This window comes from Megalobrama amblycephala, linkage group LG8 (genome assembly GCF_018812025.1).
Source record: "Megalobrama amblycephala isolate DHTTF-2021 linkage group LG8, ASM1881202v1, whole genome shotgun sequence".
Classification (NCBI taxonomy): domain Eukaryota; kingdom Metazoa; phylum Chordata; class Actinopteri; order Cypriniformes; family Xenocyprididae; genus Megalobrama; species Megalobrama amblycephala.
In genome coordinates this window covers 11,469,045-11,482,946 of record NC_063051.1, presented here as the reverse complement: position 1 = coordinate 11,482,946, position 13,902 = coordinate 11,469,045, and the positions used below count along the sequence as shown (strand labels likewise).

General features: G+C 35.0%; 2 protein-coding genes and 1 pseudogene across 3 annotated transcripts; 2 read left to right on the top strand and 1 right to left on the bottom strand.

Moving 5' to 3' along the window:
- The first annotated feature begins 152 nt into the window (after positions 1 to 152).
- LOC125273679 lies at positions 153 to 2,611 on the top strand (annotated as a pseudogene).
- Positions 2,612 to 4,297: 1,686 nt separating this feature from the next.
- On the bottom strand, positions 4,298 to 8,651 carry nit2 (nitrilase family, member 2). Its single transcript, XM_048199255.1, has 10 exons — positions 8,495 to 8,651; positions 7,942 to 8,060; positions 7,697 to 7,817; positions 7,529 to 7,617; positions 6,528 to 6,621; positions 5,922 to 5,996; positions 5,750 to 5,828; positions 5,570 to 5,668; positions 5,430 to 5,485; positions 4,298 to 4,625 (listed from the first exon to the last, which is right to left on the bottom strand). Exons 1-10 carry the CDS (start codon positions 8,520 to 8,522, stop codon positions 4,531 to 4,533), a joined length of 855 nt encoding a protein of 284 aa, XP_048055212.1. The 5' UTR covers positions 8,523 to 8,651; the 3' UTR covers positions 4,298 to 4,530.
- A 190-nt stretch (positions 8,652 to 8,841) lies between these two features.
- On the top strand, positions 8,842 to 13,895 carry gtpbp6 (GTP binding protein 6 (putative)). 2 transcript variants are annotated; one of them, XM_048199252.1, is made up of 10 exons: positions 8,843 to 9,407; positions 9,490 to 9,627; positions 9,711 to 9,781; positions 10,025 to 10,155; positions 10,763 to 10,833; positions 10,911 to 11,069; positions 11,151 to 11,359; positions 12,485 to 12,633; positions 12,795 to 12,947; positions 13,028 to 13,895. In XM_048199252.1, the coding sequence occupies exons 1-10, from the start codon at positions 9,002 to 9,004 to the stop codon at positions 13,152 to 13,154; spliced, it is 1,614 nt and encodes a 537-aa protein (XP_048055209.1). In that variant the 5' UTR covers positions 8,843 to 9,001; the 3' UTR covers positions 13,155 to 13,895. The 2 variants fall into 2 exon arrangements, with proteins under 2 accessions (XP_048055210.1, XP_048055209.1); XM_048199253.1 differs by lacking the exon at positions 13,028 to 13,895 and having other exon boundaries at positions 8,842 to 9,407; positions 12,485 to 12,604; positions 12,795 to 12,935.
- Positions 13,896 to 13,902: the final 7 nt, after the last annotated feature.

The window sequence follows — 13,902 nt, the reverse complement described above, 5'->3', positions numbered from 1 at the left end:
AGAGGGGATTGGCGATTACGCAGGGGCGTGCTGGGTCACGTGATCAGTGTTAGGGTTCAGCGCAATGATAGTGATCTGATGATGCAACATTTACATCTCAAAAAATGACCTATCTATCTATCCATCTATCTATCTATCTGAGACTTTGACAGAACATTTAACAACACTAGTCAAATATTTATTTTATAAATTATTTTAACGTTGAAATGTATTAATTCATGTATTTATATACTTACTTGCTTGATTACATATAGCATATGGCAAGTGCATTTCCTTACACTTTTTGAAATTAAGTTCCATTCATTTGATTACTCGCGCTATAGCCAGAGTAAACTAGACAGGTATATGCAGGGTGTGTGGCATGTCACTTTGGTTTTGGGTACAGCCCAAAAGTATGACATAACAACAACTTTAAGTGACAGCAGTTTTATAGCAGTTTGGCAGCAGTTTGATGGTAGTTCGCTGCACCCGTCTCCTTGAAGGTGCGCTTTTGACAAAAAGCCCATGATTATCTTTAAGCGATGACAGAGACCTGGTTTGGTGCTTTGCTGCTTAGCGTGACAAGTGTTACGTCAGTACAAGGTGAGTCCTGTGGGTGTGTTTGAATAGTTCCAGCTAAATCGACTCTGTTGATTCTGTCTTGATACATTAGTTATATTGTTTACATTGTAGGCTATAGGGTTACTTTAGATTCAAGAATTACATTTTAACTCATATCTACTGTCTAGCTGATGAATGCATAGTGGGAGTGATTGGGGAGCGTGTCCTCCTTCCCTGTGTTTATAGTGGGGTAAAAAAATTGACCTCCTTCCACATCTCATCTGAATGGAGAAGAGGAATGGAAACAGTGCACACTGCAGTCTGGATAGAGGGACAAGTGGCCAATCAAAATGTATCCAACAGTATCCGGACTACAGTGTCATCTTTAGCCCCCAAAACTGGAGATTTCTCCATGGAGTTAAACGATATACATTTATCAGATACACATAATTACAGTTTTATCTGCAGGTCATTTCAGCCATCCTACTTTATTGAGAGAGAATGGAGTGGATGGTGGCAAATCCAGATTGTTTTGCAACTCTAGAGGAGGATTTCCTGCTCCATCCATCTACTGGCTTGTCAACCACACACAGCGTCCTCCAGAAACATTAGTCACAACTTTTAGAAATACTCTACCACAGTCTAAACTCTACAACATCACAAGTATCCTATCCATCAACATATCAGCAGACACTGCTGTAACCTGTGTCATAGAAAACGACCTGCTGAATGAAACTTTAACAGCAACGAGCTGTAAGTACCTTGACAGTTTCCGTAACGGTTGTGGGCTTTTTTTGCATACACCAGATAATATGTAAAACAAGTGGATGTCTTGTAACATGAACAATACGGTAGTCAGGCTGAGATGTACAATAAACACAACCATACACCAATTAAAAATATGATTACTATATGAGTTTTGTGTGTGATCAGTTGGCGTTCGGTCAAATACATCAGTGGTACGGCTGTCAGAGCACATGTGGGCATTCAGTGCTGCTCTGTGTGTGGTTGTATTCGTGCTGGTGGCTGTGTCTCTGGGTTTCCAGAAGAAATGGGACAGAGATAGAAAAAGAAAGAAACACAGATGTCGAGGTACCAAAGACCTATTTATGTGATTGTCTAACTATGTGGATTTGTTACATGACAGTCATATTTTTGTGTTGCAGATGATTCATCTAGCGAGGGCACTGGCATGATTGTGTTCGATTTGGAGCAATGGGCTTCCCTTCCAGAGACAGATGTGTAACATGGTTTGGAAAGGCATTCTAGGTTGATACCATTAACTTACATAATGCTTATTCACACTGGAGATGATTCAGTTTCATTTCATACTCTGATTCAGGGGATGAATTAGCTTGAGATGGTACAAACTTCATTCAAGGCCACTGGTTTATGCTTTTCTTTCACTGAATATCCTCTTTTTCTTCCATACAAACAGCTAAACAAAAGACCTTCAAATGAGTACAATATAATAAAACATGTAAAGCTAAGAATATGAATTTATCTATATTCAATATACAGCTCAAACACTTTTTTCTGATTAAGTATCTAGACATGATACGCATACATTCTTGCTGTACCTTTTTAAGATATTTGGATGAAACATTTCAATTTCAGATTTTTACAGATATACAACATGCTATGTTGTTGGGAAAGAGCTCAAAACAACTTTCATAACTTTACCTGTTTTTCCTGAAGTGGTTAGACAGGCTTGAGCAGAAATGCATATGAGTTACTGTATTAGTCAAATGTTCCACTGTCATGTTATTCTCGCTGATATCTATTATGGGGTGTTGTTACTAAATAAAATTTAAATATTTAGCAGTGCTGAATGTGGCAGTAGGACCATTTTAGAACCACATTTTCATATATAAAAGGTATATGCCTTGTAATCACTGTGTAATATTTTAACAATTGTATTAAAGTCAGTGTAAATGGAAGGCCCCAGGAAGACAAAATGTATGACTGTATTGTAAATGGAATTTTAATTGTTTATAACAGAACTAATAACAAAGTACAAACTGATGTACTTGTTCTTGTCAATAATTAAAATGTTTTTGCTCTGTTGTAACCCACATTAATTATTTTAGTTACCCCGACAATGACTTTTAAAAGCACAAGAACATGAGTGAAGGTACATATTGGGCATTTTAGCTTTTTAACTATTTCAACATGCTGAATGGATGGTATTACAGTTTGGTTATTGTGTTTATCTTGTTTGAGGTTACATGAACATGGATCTCTTCTGCCATTGTTCATTTATATGTACAATAAGTCAATGTACTGAGAAAATACATTAAATCAAGAAAGATGACCACGTCATATTGGGAACTGAATAGCTTTTTGTAAATAACAGTTTTAAATAACCCCTAAATCCCTTACTTTAAATTATCTAAATGCAACAGTTATCAAACACACCTATGTCAGCAATTATACAAAAGCCTCCTCTGACCCAGCTTTTGTCAACTTCACCCCTGCATGAAAAGAGGGCACAGTTACCATGCCAACCCATACAACATTGCACATAATTGGTCACTGAGCCAGAAAACACATCTTTGGAAAAGAAAAGAAAAAAAAAGCTCCCCTTCCAATCTTTTGACACCAAGTTTCTAATTTTTATGGATTAAACTATATATAAGCACTAGAATTCCAGAATTGTTTGCCTTTCCAATCCTGGAGCAATATTTTTAATAAATTATTTTATTACTGAATGCTCCTTACAGTCCGACTTATGTTATACTGCACAGAACATAAACTAGCCTTGTAACAATTATTTACTCCAATAGTCGGTAAAAAAAAAAAAGAAAGATGAAACTTATGTAAAGTAAATATTTCCAAATAATATTTTAATCAGTTATTTTAGCTTTAATTACGGAAGAGGATTTGGGCCAAGCAATAATAAAAAAATTAAACCATCTCGAGATTAAAGTTGTTAAATTTCGAGAAAAAACTCGTTAAATTTCGAGAAAAAAGTCGAAATAAAATGTTGAGAATAAACTCATTAAATTACAAGAAAAAACTCGTTAAATTTAAAGAAAAAAGTCGAGATAAAATGTTGAGAATGAAGTCATTACGAGAAAAAAAAACTTGTTGAATTTCAAGAAAAAAGTTTAGATAAAATGTTGAGAATGAAGTCATTACGAGAAAAAAACTCGTTAAAGTTCAAGAAAAAAGTCGAGATAAAATGTTGAGAATAAAGTCATTAAATTACAAGAAAAAAGTCGTTAAATTATGAGAACAAATTCGTTAAATTATGAGAAAAATGTTAAATTTCGAGAAAAAAGTCGATATAAAATGTTGAGAATAAACTCATTAAATTATGAGAAAAAAGTCGTTAAATTACGAGAACAAATTCGTTAAATTACAAATTTGTTCTCATAATTTAACGACTTTTTTCTCGTAATTTAACGACTTTTTCTCGTAATTTAATGAGTTTATTCTCAACATTTTATCTCGAACTTTTTCTCGAAATTTAACGAGTTTTTTCTCGTAATTTAACGAGTTTATTCTCAACATTTTATCTTGACTTTTTTCTTGAAATTTAACGAGTTTTTTCTCGTAATTTAACAACTTTAATCTCAAGATGGTTTTATTTTTTCATTATTGCTTGGCCCTAATCCTCTTCCGTATTTAATACAGTGCCAATATAAAAGGAAATTATTTTTAATTAAAAAAATCGCTTATCTTAATAATATAATGCTTAATATTCACCATTTTACCTGTCCAGGAATAATTGCCCAATGTTTTAACCACAATATTAAGATTTTAATAATTTAAATTTTATTCCAAATATTATTTTTCATTGTAAGAGCATCAGCAAGTGTGCAAATTATGAGGCACTTGTTGATCACAATAATTAAAACATCTTTGTTGTGCGATTCCCCACATTCTACTGATGAAGGCTTCTCTCTAACACCTGACAAAATGCTGACTAAGTCTGCCATGAATCAAGACTTAATGTCCACTGCAGTGCTTCGTCTGTACGAGTGTTCAGCCCTCCTGAGCACTGTTAACACTGTATAGATCATTCCGTCGCTGTGTAGTGATTGGGATCTGCTGACGCACATCAGCCAAATACTGCAGGTCTGCAAGCAGAAGAGGAAGAATATGATTGCATTATGCTCAACTGGCTCTATATAGCTCACAATTTAAAGGGTTAGTTCAGCCAAAAATTTAAATTCTGTCATTAAGTACTCACCATCATGTCATTTCAAACCTTTGTTCATCTTCAGAACACAAATTAAGACATTTTTGATGAAATCCTAGTTTTTTTTTTTAATCTCCCATAGAAAGCAAAGAAATTACCACATTCAAGGTCCAGAAAAGAAGTAAAGACATCGTTAAAATAGTCAACATGACTACAGTGCTTCAACCTTAATGTTATGAAGCAACGAGAATACTTTTTGTGAACAAAAACAAAACAAAAATAAAGAATTTATTCAACAATTTCCTCTCTACCCTTTCATTCTCCAACGCAGTTTACGTTGAAGACACATTGCCGGCGTTCGGAAGTAAACACGGAAGCATTCACTGCATCAACTGCGTAGGAGACTGACAGGGTAGAGAAGAAATTGTTGAATAAAGTCATTATTTTTGTTTTGTTTTTGCGCACAAAAAGTATTCTTGTCGCTTCATAACATTAAGGTTGAAGCACTTTAGTCAAGTTGACTATTTTAATTATGTCTTTATTACCTTTCTGGGCCTTGAATTGTGTTGCTTTCTATGGGAGATAAAAAAACCTCATATTTCATCAAAAATATCTTAATTTGTGTTCTGAAGATGAATGAAGGTTTTATGGGTTTGGAACGACATGGGGGCGAGTACTTAACAACAAATTTCATTTGTGGGTGAACCAACCCTTTAAATAAATGTAAAACACTGAAACTCACCTATGTCAGCATATACAACAGATTCCTCTGACCCAGCTTTGGTAATTACCTCCCCCCTGTAAGGAAAGAAGGCACAGGTACCATAGTAATCTATACTAACTTATGCATAACCTGTAGCAAATAAGACAGAAAGCACTTACCAAGGGTTAACTACAGAGCTGTGACCCCAGGCCACATAGCTGGCGGTCTCATCTCTTGCTGGTGAAGCAGTGGCCACATATACCTGATTATCTACTGCCCTGCGAAAAGGACACAAACTGCCTTACAGGGGAATGGGGAACTGAATAGTTCAGTAACTCTGGGTGTTCTGGGATACTGACCTCCCCCTCTGCAGAAGCTCCCAGTGAGCTGGTCCTGTGGTCATATTGAAGGCGCCAGGATATACCAAAAGCTGGCAACCTACATAGACAGAGGTATGGGGAAATCACTTCCAGCATACCTAAATTATATTTCATCCAAATTGTTCACATTTGCCATTTTAAGAATTCTCACCTTTCTTGGCATAGATCTGTGCAAGCTCTGCAAACCTGATGTCATAACATATTCCAACACCTACTTTACAAAATGCTGCAAAGAAAGACATAAACTGTGACTTCAAATCTGAGGAGAACAAAAATATAAAGGTAATATAAGGGATGCACCAATATATTCTACCCAATACTGATGGGCAAAAATTGAGAAATGATAAATGACCAATGTTAAAATTATAAACAATTTTTTTCTAGACACATTTAAAATGAAACACTAAAAACTGAAATCAATTTTTTTTAAAGGCTATAAGTGAATTTAGGCATCACGACATTATAATGTACAGTACGGAAAATTGATATTCAGATTGAGATTTTTTGATTTTGAAATATTACATTTAACAGTGTTATATACATATATATATATATATTCATTTTTATTTTTTTATTTTTTACAGATTAACTATATGTAAAAAATTGGGGAAATAAGCAAGCACAAATACCCAGTATCTGCAGATATATACCCAACACTGATAAAAATAAATAAATAAATAAACTCATGGCCTATAAGCAATATAGTACCAATCTATCCCTAGGTAACATGGTCAAGATTTCTATAATACACACTCACGGGTTTCAAACATGGATAAACTGTTTCCTGGACTTAGTGTTTCAGACTCCTGAAACCGTATTTTCCCAGGTACATCAATGTCAAAGAGATGAATCTGAATGGAAATAAAAGTATAAATGCGGAATTTGAGTCATTTTAATAACATGTTTCACGTTAGCCAAATTGTTAACCTAAAGACTTATAATTTGAATACATCATGAAATATTTTATATACATACAATACCGTTCAAAAGTGTGGGGTTGGTAACATTTAATGTTTTTCAAAGAAATTCAATCAAAAATATAGCAAAAACACTACAATTGTGAAATATAATTACAACTTAGTTAAAACAACAGTTTTCTGTTTGAATATATTTTTTTATATACATTTATTATTGTATATATTTTATGTAATTTATTACTGTGAAGGAAAACTGAAGTTGCGTCCCAAATGGTACACTATACACTATGCACTTATACACTATGTACTCATCCATGTAGTGCGTGAATTATATAAGGTTATTTTGTCATTACACATCAGAGTCTGATACCCCCTTCCCCTCCACTACGTAATTAAAGCTGCGACAGTTGAGTGCATGAAGTGTCCAATATTTCACACTTCGTTTTTTCCGTTAATTTAGTGCATCATCCGGGTATTTAAAGTGCACTTTTTCTTTTTGGAATTTTCAGTGTGAACGCACTACTGCACTATTTATACTTAAAAACATCATAGAATAGTGCATAAGTACGCAAATTGGGACGCACCTTATATTTTTAGCAGCCATTACTCTAGTCTTCAGAGTTCATTCTAATATCAAATCATTCTAATATGCTGATTTGGAGTTTAAGAACCATTTCTTATTATTATCAATAATGAAAACAGTTGTGCTGCTTAATATGTTTGTGGAAACCAAGATACATTTTTCAGAATTCTTTAATGAATAGAAAGTTCAAAGGAACAGCATTTTTTATTTGAAGCAGAGGTCTTTTGTAACATTAAAAATGGCTTTACTGTCACTCACTTTCCTGTGTTTCACAAGCAGCTTTCCATCAGGTCCAAAAACTGAGCAGGTGTTATAGAGCTTCCCTCCATCCTCCTCAGGAATGGAACCTGCAACATAGACACAATCATGTAAGGGCCACGGCATCAACCACACATACATGTGCTGGTCTGTGTCTGAGGGTCTCACCTCCCACTAAATAGACCCCACACTCCTTGGCTGCCTCTGACAACACCTCTGTGGACTCTCCTGGGATCTTCTCAGCATACTCAGCAAAGAACCCGGTTCCATAAGGGGAGTTGAAGCACTCCTGCAAAAACATGGATAACGGATTATTAAATGTCATATTGTTCTATAAACCAAGCAATCAAACACATGCATTATGCAACAGTGGCGAGTAATATATAATCTAACATAGACAATGTAATACTCACAGGTAAGACCACAACTTTTGCACCTTGGCCTGCAGCCTCCTTCACAAGTTTTTGTGCTCTTCCTAAATTGTCAGCCTTAATCTTTGACACATGTAACTGCACCACAGCCAGACGAAACTCTAGAGGACAGAAGATCAAGTTTGTTTATTAGCTGCTCCAGGATGAATGATTCACAACTCTTACCATTTTTCAACCAGCTGTCTCATGTGTTGGATTTTGTTTTGGGACTCTGCACTTTTGAACTTTGTCAAAGCAGATCCAGCCAAAACAAAAAACATGTTTTTAGTTTCTTTGTAGTTTTGTGTGATTGAAGTTAAAAGCACAGTCAAAACATGATCTATGTGAAGCACACCTGTAGACAAAACATAAACATTTTTTTTCTGTTTAGGTTCAAACATCTGCACATTTAATCAGTCCAAAACTTGAGAGTGTGAACTGCTAAATGCAAAGTGAAATGGATGCAACGCTAGGATAATTAGCAACTAAAATATATGAAATAGTATAATCCGAAGACATAACAATATATGTGAATATAAAAAATATATCTACTCACTCGACATTGCCTTAAAGATACCAGACATTACAGGTTACTGCTAGTAACAGATACAGTACAGTCACATAACTATATATACACATATCTATGGACAGTCATGCATTGCAGGACACTTTACGCCCACTAAAACACATTCAAAATAAAAGTCATCGGTCGGAGGTCATATTTTTCTTCGTGTGGATGGATTATGTTTAACTATTCAACAAAGAATAAACACTTACATTTCTTCTCAGTTTATTTCTAATTTATTAAAATGCAGGAAGTTGAAATAACCGCGTATTATAAAATAAAAAATGGTTTTATTTAATACCGCATATATCCTACGGATGGCGCAGTTGAACAATCGCCGGTGTTAAACACAAGAGAAGAAGACGTACCAAAACATGCATGGTGAAACATATGCAGAGTTAGTTGTACTGTAAAATAAATGGCTTTCTTGCTGATTTCGTTCTAGATCGCTTGTTTGATTTGGACGCGTTGATTATTTTGTAACTTGAACCTGAGCAGATGAATCTTAACAAGATCAGTGTCTTGAACAAGCATGTGTTTCTATGCAAACATGTCTTAAGTAGGTGGTACATGAACTTTGCTAAATGTAAACCAATCAGATTTCCTCAGTGTACTTCAAAATTAGCTGCTACCATCATACCATGCTCAAGACAAAGTTTAAAGACTGGGGTTGCAGTTCCAGTCCTACCAGCAAGAGCTTTGTCTTTGACAGCTTGCACGTTCAAGAGCAAAACTCACAGCACAGATAACAACCTAGAGGAAGAAGAAGATGAAATTGATGAAGCTGAAATAGAGGAGCTGTTCCAGCAGCAGATCCCCACAGGTATTGGTAAAGAAGACCACAGGATCTTCATTGTTCATCCTGATGTGAAATGGGGCAGCAGAAAGCAGTATCTGACCACAGGTAAAAGTGTACTACTTGCACTGATTTCAGTTAGTGTATAAATGTGACATATTGCAGAATACTGTTTTGTTCCCTTTAACAGCGGCACTTCAGATGGAAGAGGCTGTTGGGCTGGTGAACACTTTACACAAATGGAGCGTCGTTGACAAGCTCATCCTTTCCACGAAGACACCAGAAAATAAAAGAATTTTCGGCAAGGGAAACTTCCAGACTCTTACAGGTATATAGCTTACCGGTTTTGAATAAATCATATATTTTAGACACAAATTGACATCTTTTTTTATGTGCTGATACATTGCTAAGAAAAGATCAAAGCTACACCTGGGGTCACAGCTGTCTTTGTGAATGTGGAGCGTCTTTCACCTTCCTCGGAAGTGAGTATTCAGAGCATGATACTGTGGTTGCATAAATGTTCACTTCAAAGGCTTGTAAAACCTGTGCATAATGTATATATTTTAACTATTATGATGCATGATGTATATAATTACAATAAAACTCTTCTAGATTCTCTATGGCTGTAATATAATCATAATAAGTTCTACTTTGAACACAGTTGTAAATTGAAATGTCAGTCATTTCTTCTTAGAAACATGCAATGTTTTATACTTGTGTTTCAGAAAGAACTGCAGGAAGCCTGGGGAGTAAAAGTTCTTGATAGATACTCACTTGTTCTGCATATTTTCCGATGTAACGCTAAAACAAAAGAGGCCAAACTGCAGATCTCTTTAGCAGAGATTCCCTTGCTCAGGTAAATTGTTTGTTTTTCTTTTTCTTATCTATATTGTTTCCTGATGAAATCAAGAATCATTTCCTATACTTTGTTTTTGAATTAAGATTCTTATGCTCACCAAGGCTGCATTTATTTCAATCAGAATACAGTAAAAACTGCAATATTGTGAAGGATTATTTCAATTGACTGTTTTCTGTTTTTTAATATGTTTTGAAAATGTAATTTATTCCCGTGATGGTAAAGCTGAATTTTCAGCAGCCATTACTCCAGTTATCAGTGTCACATGATCCTTCAGATTTATAACATGCTGATTTGCTGCTCAAGAAACATTTTTTAATAATTAATATTTTTGAGGAAACTGTGATACATTTTTCAGAATTCTTTGATGAGTAGAAAGTTCAAAAGAGCATTTAGACCAATTTAATGCATCCTTGCTGAATAAAAGAAAAAAAAAAATTCTTTACTAACCCCAAACTTTTGAACAGTAGTGTACCTTGTGACATAAGGAAGCCCTGGTGATTTTTATTTTGTCCAGTTTGCTGATTATTAGTCTGGTATAATCATTTTTATATCACAATAATAAGTAACACAGATTTAACATATTTTTGTTTTTTGAACACATAAGATCACGCCTGAGAAATGAAGTAGCAAACTTAGACCAGCAAGGTGGTGGCTCAAGGTACATTATGGGCTCAGGTAAGGAAACTTTTAATCCAAGTGCATTTTTAATCCCAGGTTAATGTATTTAACTGAAACTAAAATGTTGTCTGCAGGTGAAACCTTGTATGAAGTGCAGCAGCGATTGTTGAAAGAGCGAGAGCTGAAGATCCGATCGGCCCTGGAGCGACTTAGGAAGAAGAGGCACCTGCTGCGCTCCCAGCGCAAACACAAAGACTTTCCTATCATCTCTGTCATGGGCTACACCAACTGTGGTGAGGTTTGAATAAATATTAACATGTTTTATTGAGATTTTAAGAAACACATTAACTGTTTGAAACTGTTTGTTTCTGAAGGTAAAACAACTCTGATTAAAGCACTGACTGGAGATGCTGGTCTTCAGCCTAAAGACCAGCTCTTTGCCACCCTGGATGTTACAGTACATGCAGGACAGCTGCCAAGTCACATGACTGTACTGTATGTAGACACCATTGGCTTTTTGTCCCAGCTCCCTCACCAGCTTATTGACTCTTTCTCTGCCACACTGGAGGATGTGACACATTCTGTATGTACCTAAAACACAACATTTGTTATAGGTTTAGATATAGATTTATGTATAATGCATGATGATAAAGGTATTCATAATCAGTGTTGGGGGTAACACAATACAAGTAACTCGAGTTATGTAAACAGATTACTTTTTAGTAACACGTTACTTTTTCAGTTCACAACAAAATATCTGTTACTTTTTTAAATAAGTAATGCTAGTTACTTTTTCACAATTATTGAGTCACAGCTCTCCTGTCCCCATGCTGAGAGAAATAAAGTGCAGACGTGTTGTGTGCATTGATGTAGTTATATGACGGTTATTGTCGTTCTAGACTAAATGTGAACATGCACTTAGTCATCTCGCTTGCACGAAAACATTCATTATTCCTAAAAATGAATAAAAACAGTGAAATGCAATTTCAGAATTTTACGCAAACCTGTAATTAACTATATTAAATTACACAAATATACATTATGTATTTAATCTCACTTTATTAACCAATGTCTTTGCTGCTGACCTTCAACGATCTAATTCAACCATACTAATTAGCAAAAATTACATTAGGCTTATTCATTTCACTTTTGGTGTGAAAGAGCCTTAACATTTGCCAAAAATAGAACTTTTTTTGTTGTTAATAAAAAACAAACAAGCAGACCCAGGCCAGGTGAGAAAAAGTTACGCAAAAGTAATGTAATGCATTACTTTTCATAAAAAGTAAGTAACGCAATTAGATACTTTTAGAGGGAGTAACGTAATATTGTAATGCATTACTTTTAAAAGTAACTTTCCTCAACACTGTTCATAATGTACATTATAATGCATTCCCAAATTATATAAATGTATATAGATCAGTGAATGCATTATATCTTTTCATAAATAATTGTAACCAAAGTTAAAATGCATTATTATGTGCACATTACTTGTTACATCTGAAATTCATTGTTTCTCGTGTGTTTTAATGCATTTTACTTTCTGAAGGTGCATTCAATAGAATAGATAAGTATTATAATGCATTGATTATAGGGTGCATTACAAGACATATTTAATGCATTAAAAATATTTCTATAATGCATTATATATAAAGCCTTTAGTAAAGTGTTAGCCAAGTTACAGAAGTTTTAACACCCTCTCCTTTTGCAGGACCTCATAATTCATGTGAGAGACATCAGTCATCCAGAAACTGTCAATCAAAAGGTCAATGTTCTGAACGTCTTAAAGAATCTTCAGATTCCAGAAAGACTACTCAACTCCATAATAGAGGTGCACAATAAGATTGACCTCATTGAAGGGTGAGAGTCATAGTCAGTTTTTTATTAACGAATAGCCCTAAGTATTAAACTTCCAAAGATTACTTACCTTGAATTTTATGCTGCAGACGTGAATGATGCCTCAAATCATGTAACTTTTTTTTATTTAATAAATATAAATATATTCTATATACATTTTACAGATATGAGGCCAGCAATCCTGAGGTTACCCCTATATCAGCTCTAAAACAACATGGACTGGAGGTATTAAAAGAAAAGATTGAAGAAGCTGTTGTTAAGTATACTGGAAAACAAACTATGACCCTCAAAGTGCAGCTCAACACCCCTCAATTAGCGTAAGTTAATTCAAAATGAACAAGAGAATCAATGATTTTATCCACAGACTTGCTAATGTGGTGCCCTTTTCCCTTCACAGTTGGCTGTATAAGGAGGCGACAGTTCAGGCGGTAGATGATGTTGGAGATGACTGCACCGCCAATGTCAAAGTCATCATTAGCCAAGCTGCATATGGCCGCTACAGGAAGCTGTTTCAGGTCACCTAGTAACAGCCGGCCCCTGTTTCACGGCCAGGATGACATCATCCAAAAAAAATTCACACAATAGTTATGTGTATATATTTATTTGCTTTATAAACAGTGTACTTAAAATATCTCAAAACTATATTTTACTACAATAAAATCGGACATTAGGAAGCAAAGTTGATTTGTGTTAATATAAACAATATTGTTATAAAATTCATGTATGCTGTCTATCAAAAAATGTTCATTAAGCAGCATACAGATACTGTAAAAGGCACAAGTAAACACACTGAGGATAAAATATTGCATTTAGGAGTCAACCTGCACACACTTTTAAGCAGGGTTCACACTGTTCGATTTTGGCCGTCTTAAGACAAATTTTGCGAATCCTAAAAGATTCCTCAGATCCTAGGCCAAAATCTTTGATTCTTAGTTTGACATGTTCACCGACAGCCAATTAATGACTATTGCCTCTGGCAGTGTCAGATTTGACGCACAGTCCTGTAGTGTGATTTCTCCTCCGACAACCATCAAGTCAAAAACCAATAGGAGTGCAGAATCTGACGCAATTAGTGAGACAACAACAAACCACCACTTGGTCCACACACAAGTCTTCGTTTTTTCCAGTTTTCTTTACAAGAGAATTGTTGAATGATTGTTTGCTAGCTACCATTTCTATCCCACATGTAAATGCAGTTCACGTCACTGTGCGTGTCACAGATTTATGATATAAAACTCCGGACGAGACCTTACATCTAAAGTCATTGTGGTT

Coding starts and splice junctions, on each gene's coding strand:
- nit2 (XM_048199255.1), bottom strand. CDS start 8,522: ATGTCTGGTATCTTTAAGGCAATGTCGA. Junction 7,618..7,696: donor TGGGGTCTATTTAGTGGGAG/GTGAGACCCTCA, acceptor TCTATGTTGCAG/GTTCCATTCCTGAGGAGGAT. Junction 4,626..5,429: donor TGTTGTATATGCTGACATAG/GTGAGTTTCAGT, acceptor TTCTGCTTGCAG/ACCTGCAGTATTTGGCTGAT.
- gtpbp6 (XM_048199252.1), top strand. CDS start 9,002: ATGAATCTTAACAAGATCAGTGTCTTGAACAAGCATGTGTTTCTATGC. Junction 9,782..10,024: donor GTCTTTCACCTTCCTCGGAA/GTGAGTATTCAG, acceptor CTTGTGTTTCAG/AAAGAACTGCAGGAAGCCTG. Junction 11,360..12,484: donor TGGAGGATGTGACACATTCT/GTATGTACCTAA, acceptor CTCCTTTTGCAG/GACCTCATAATTCATGTGAG.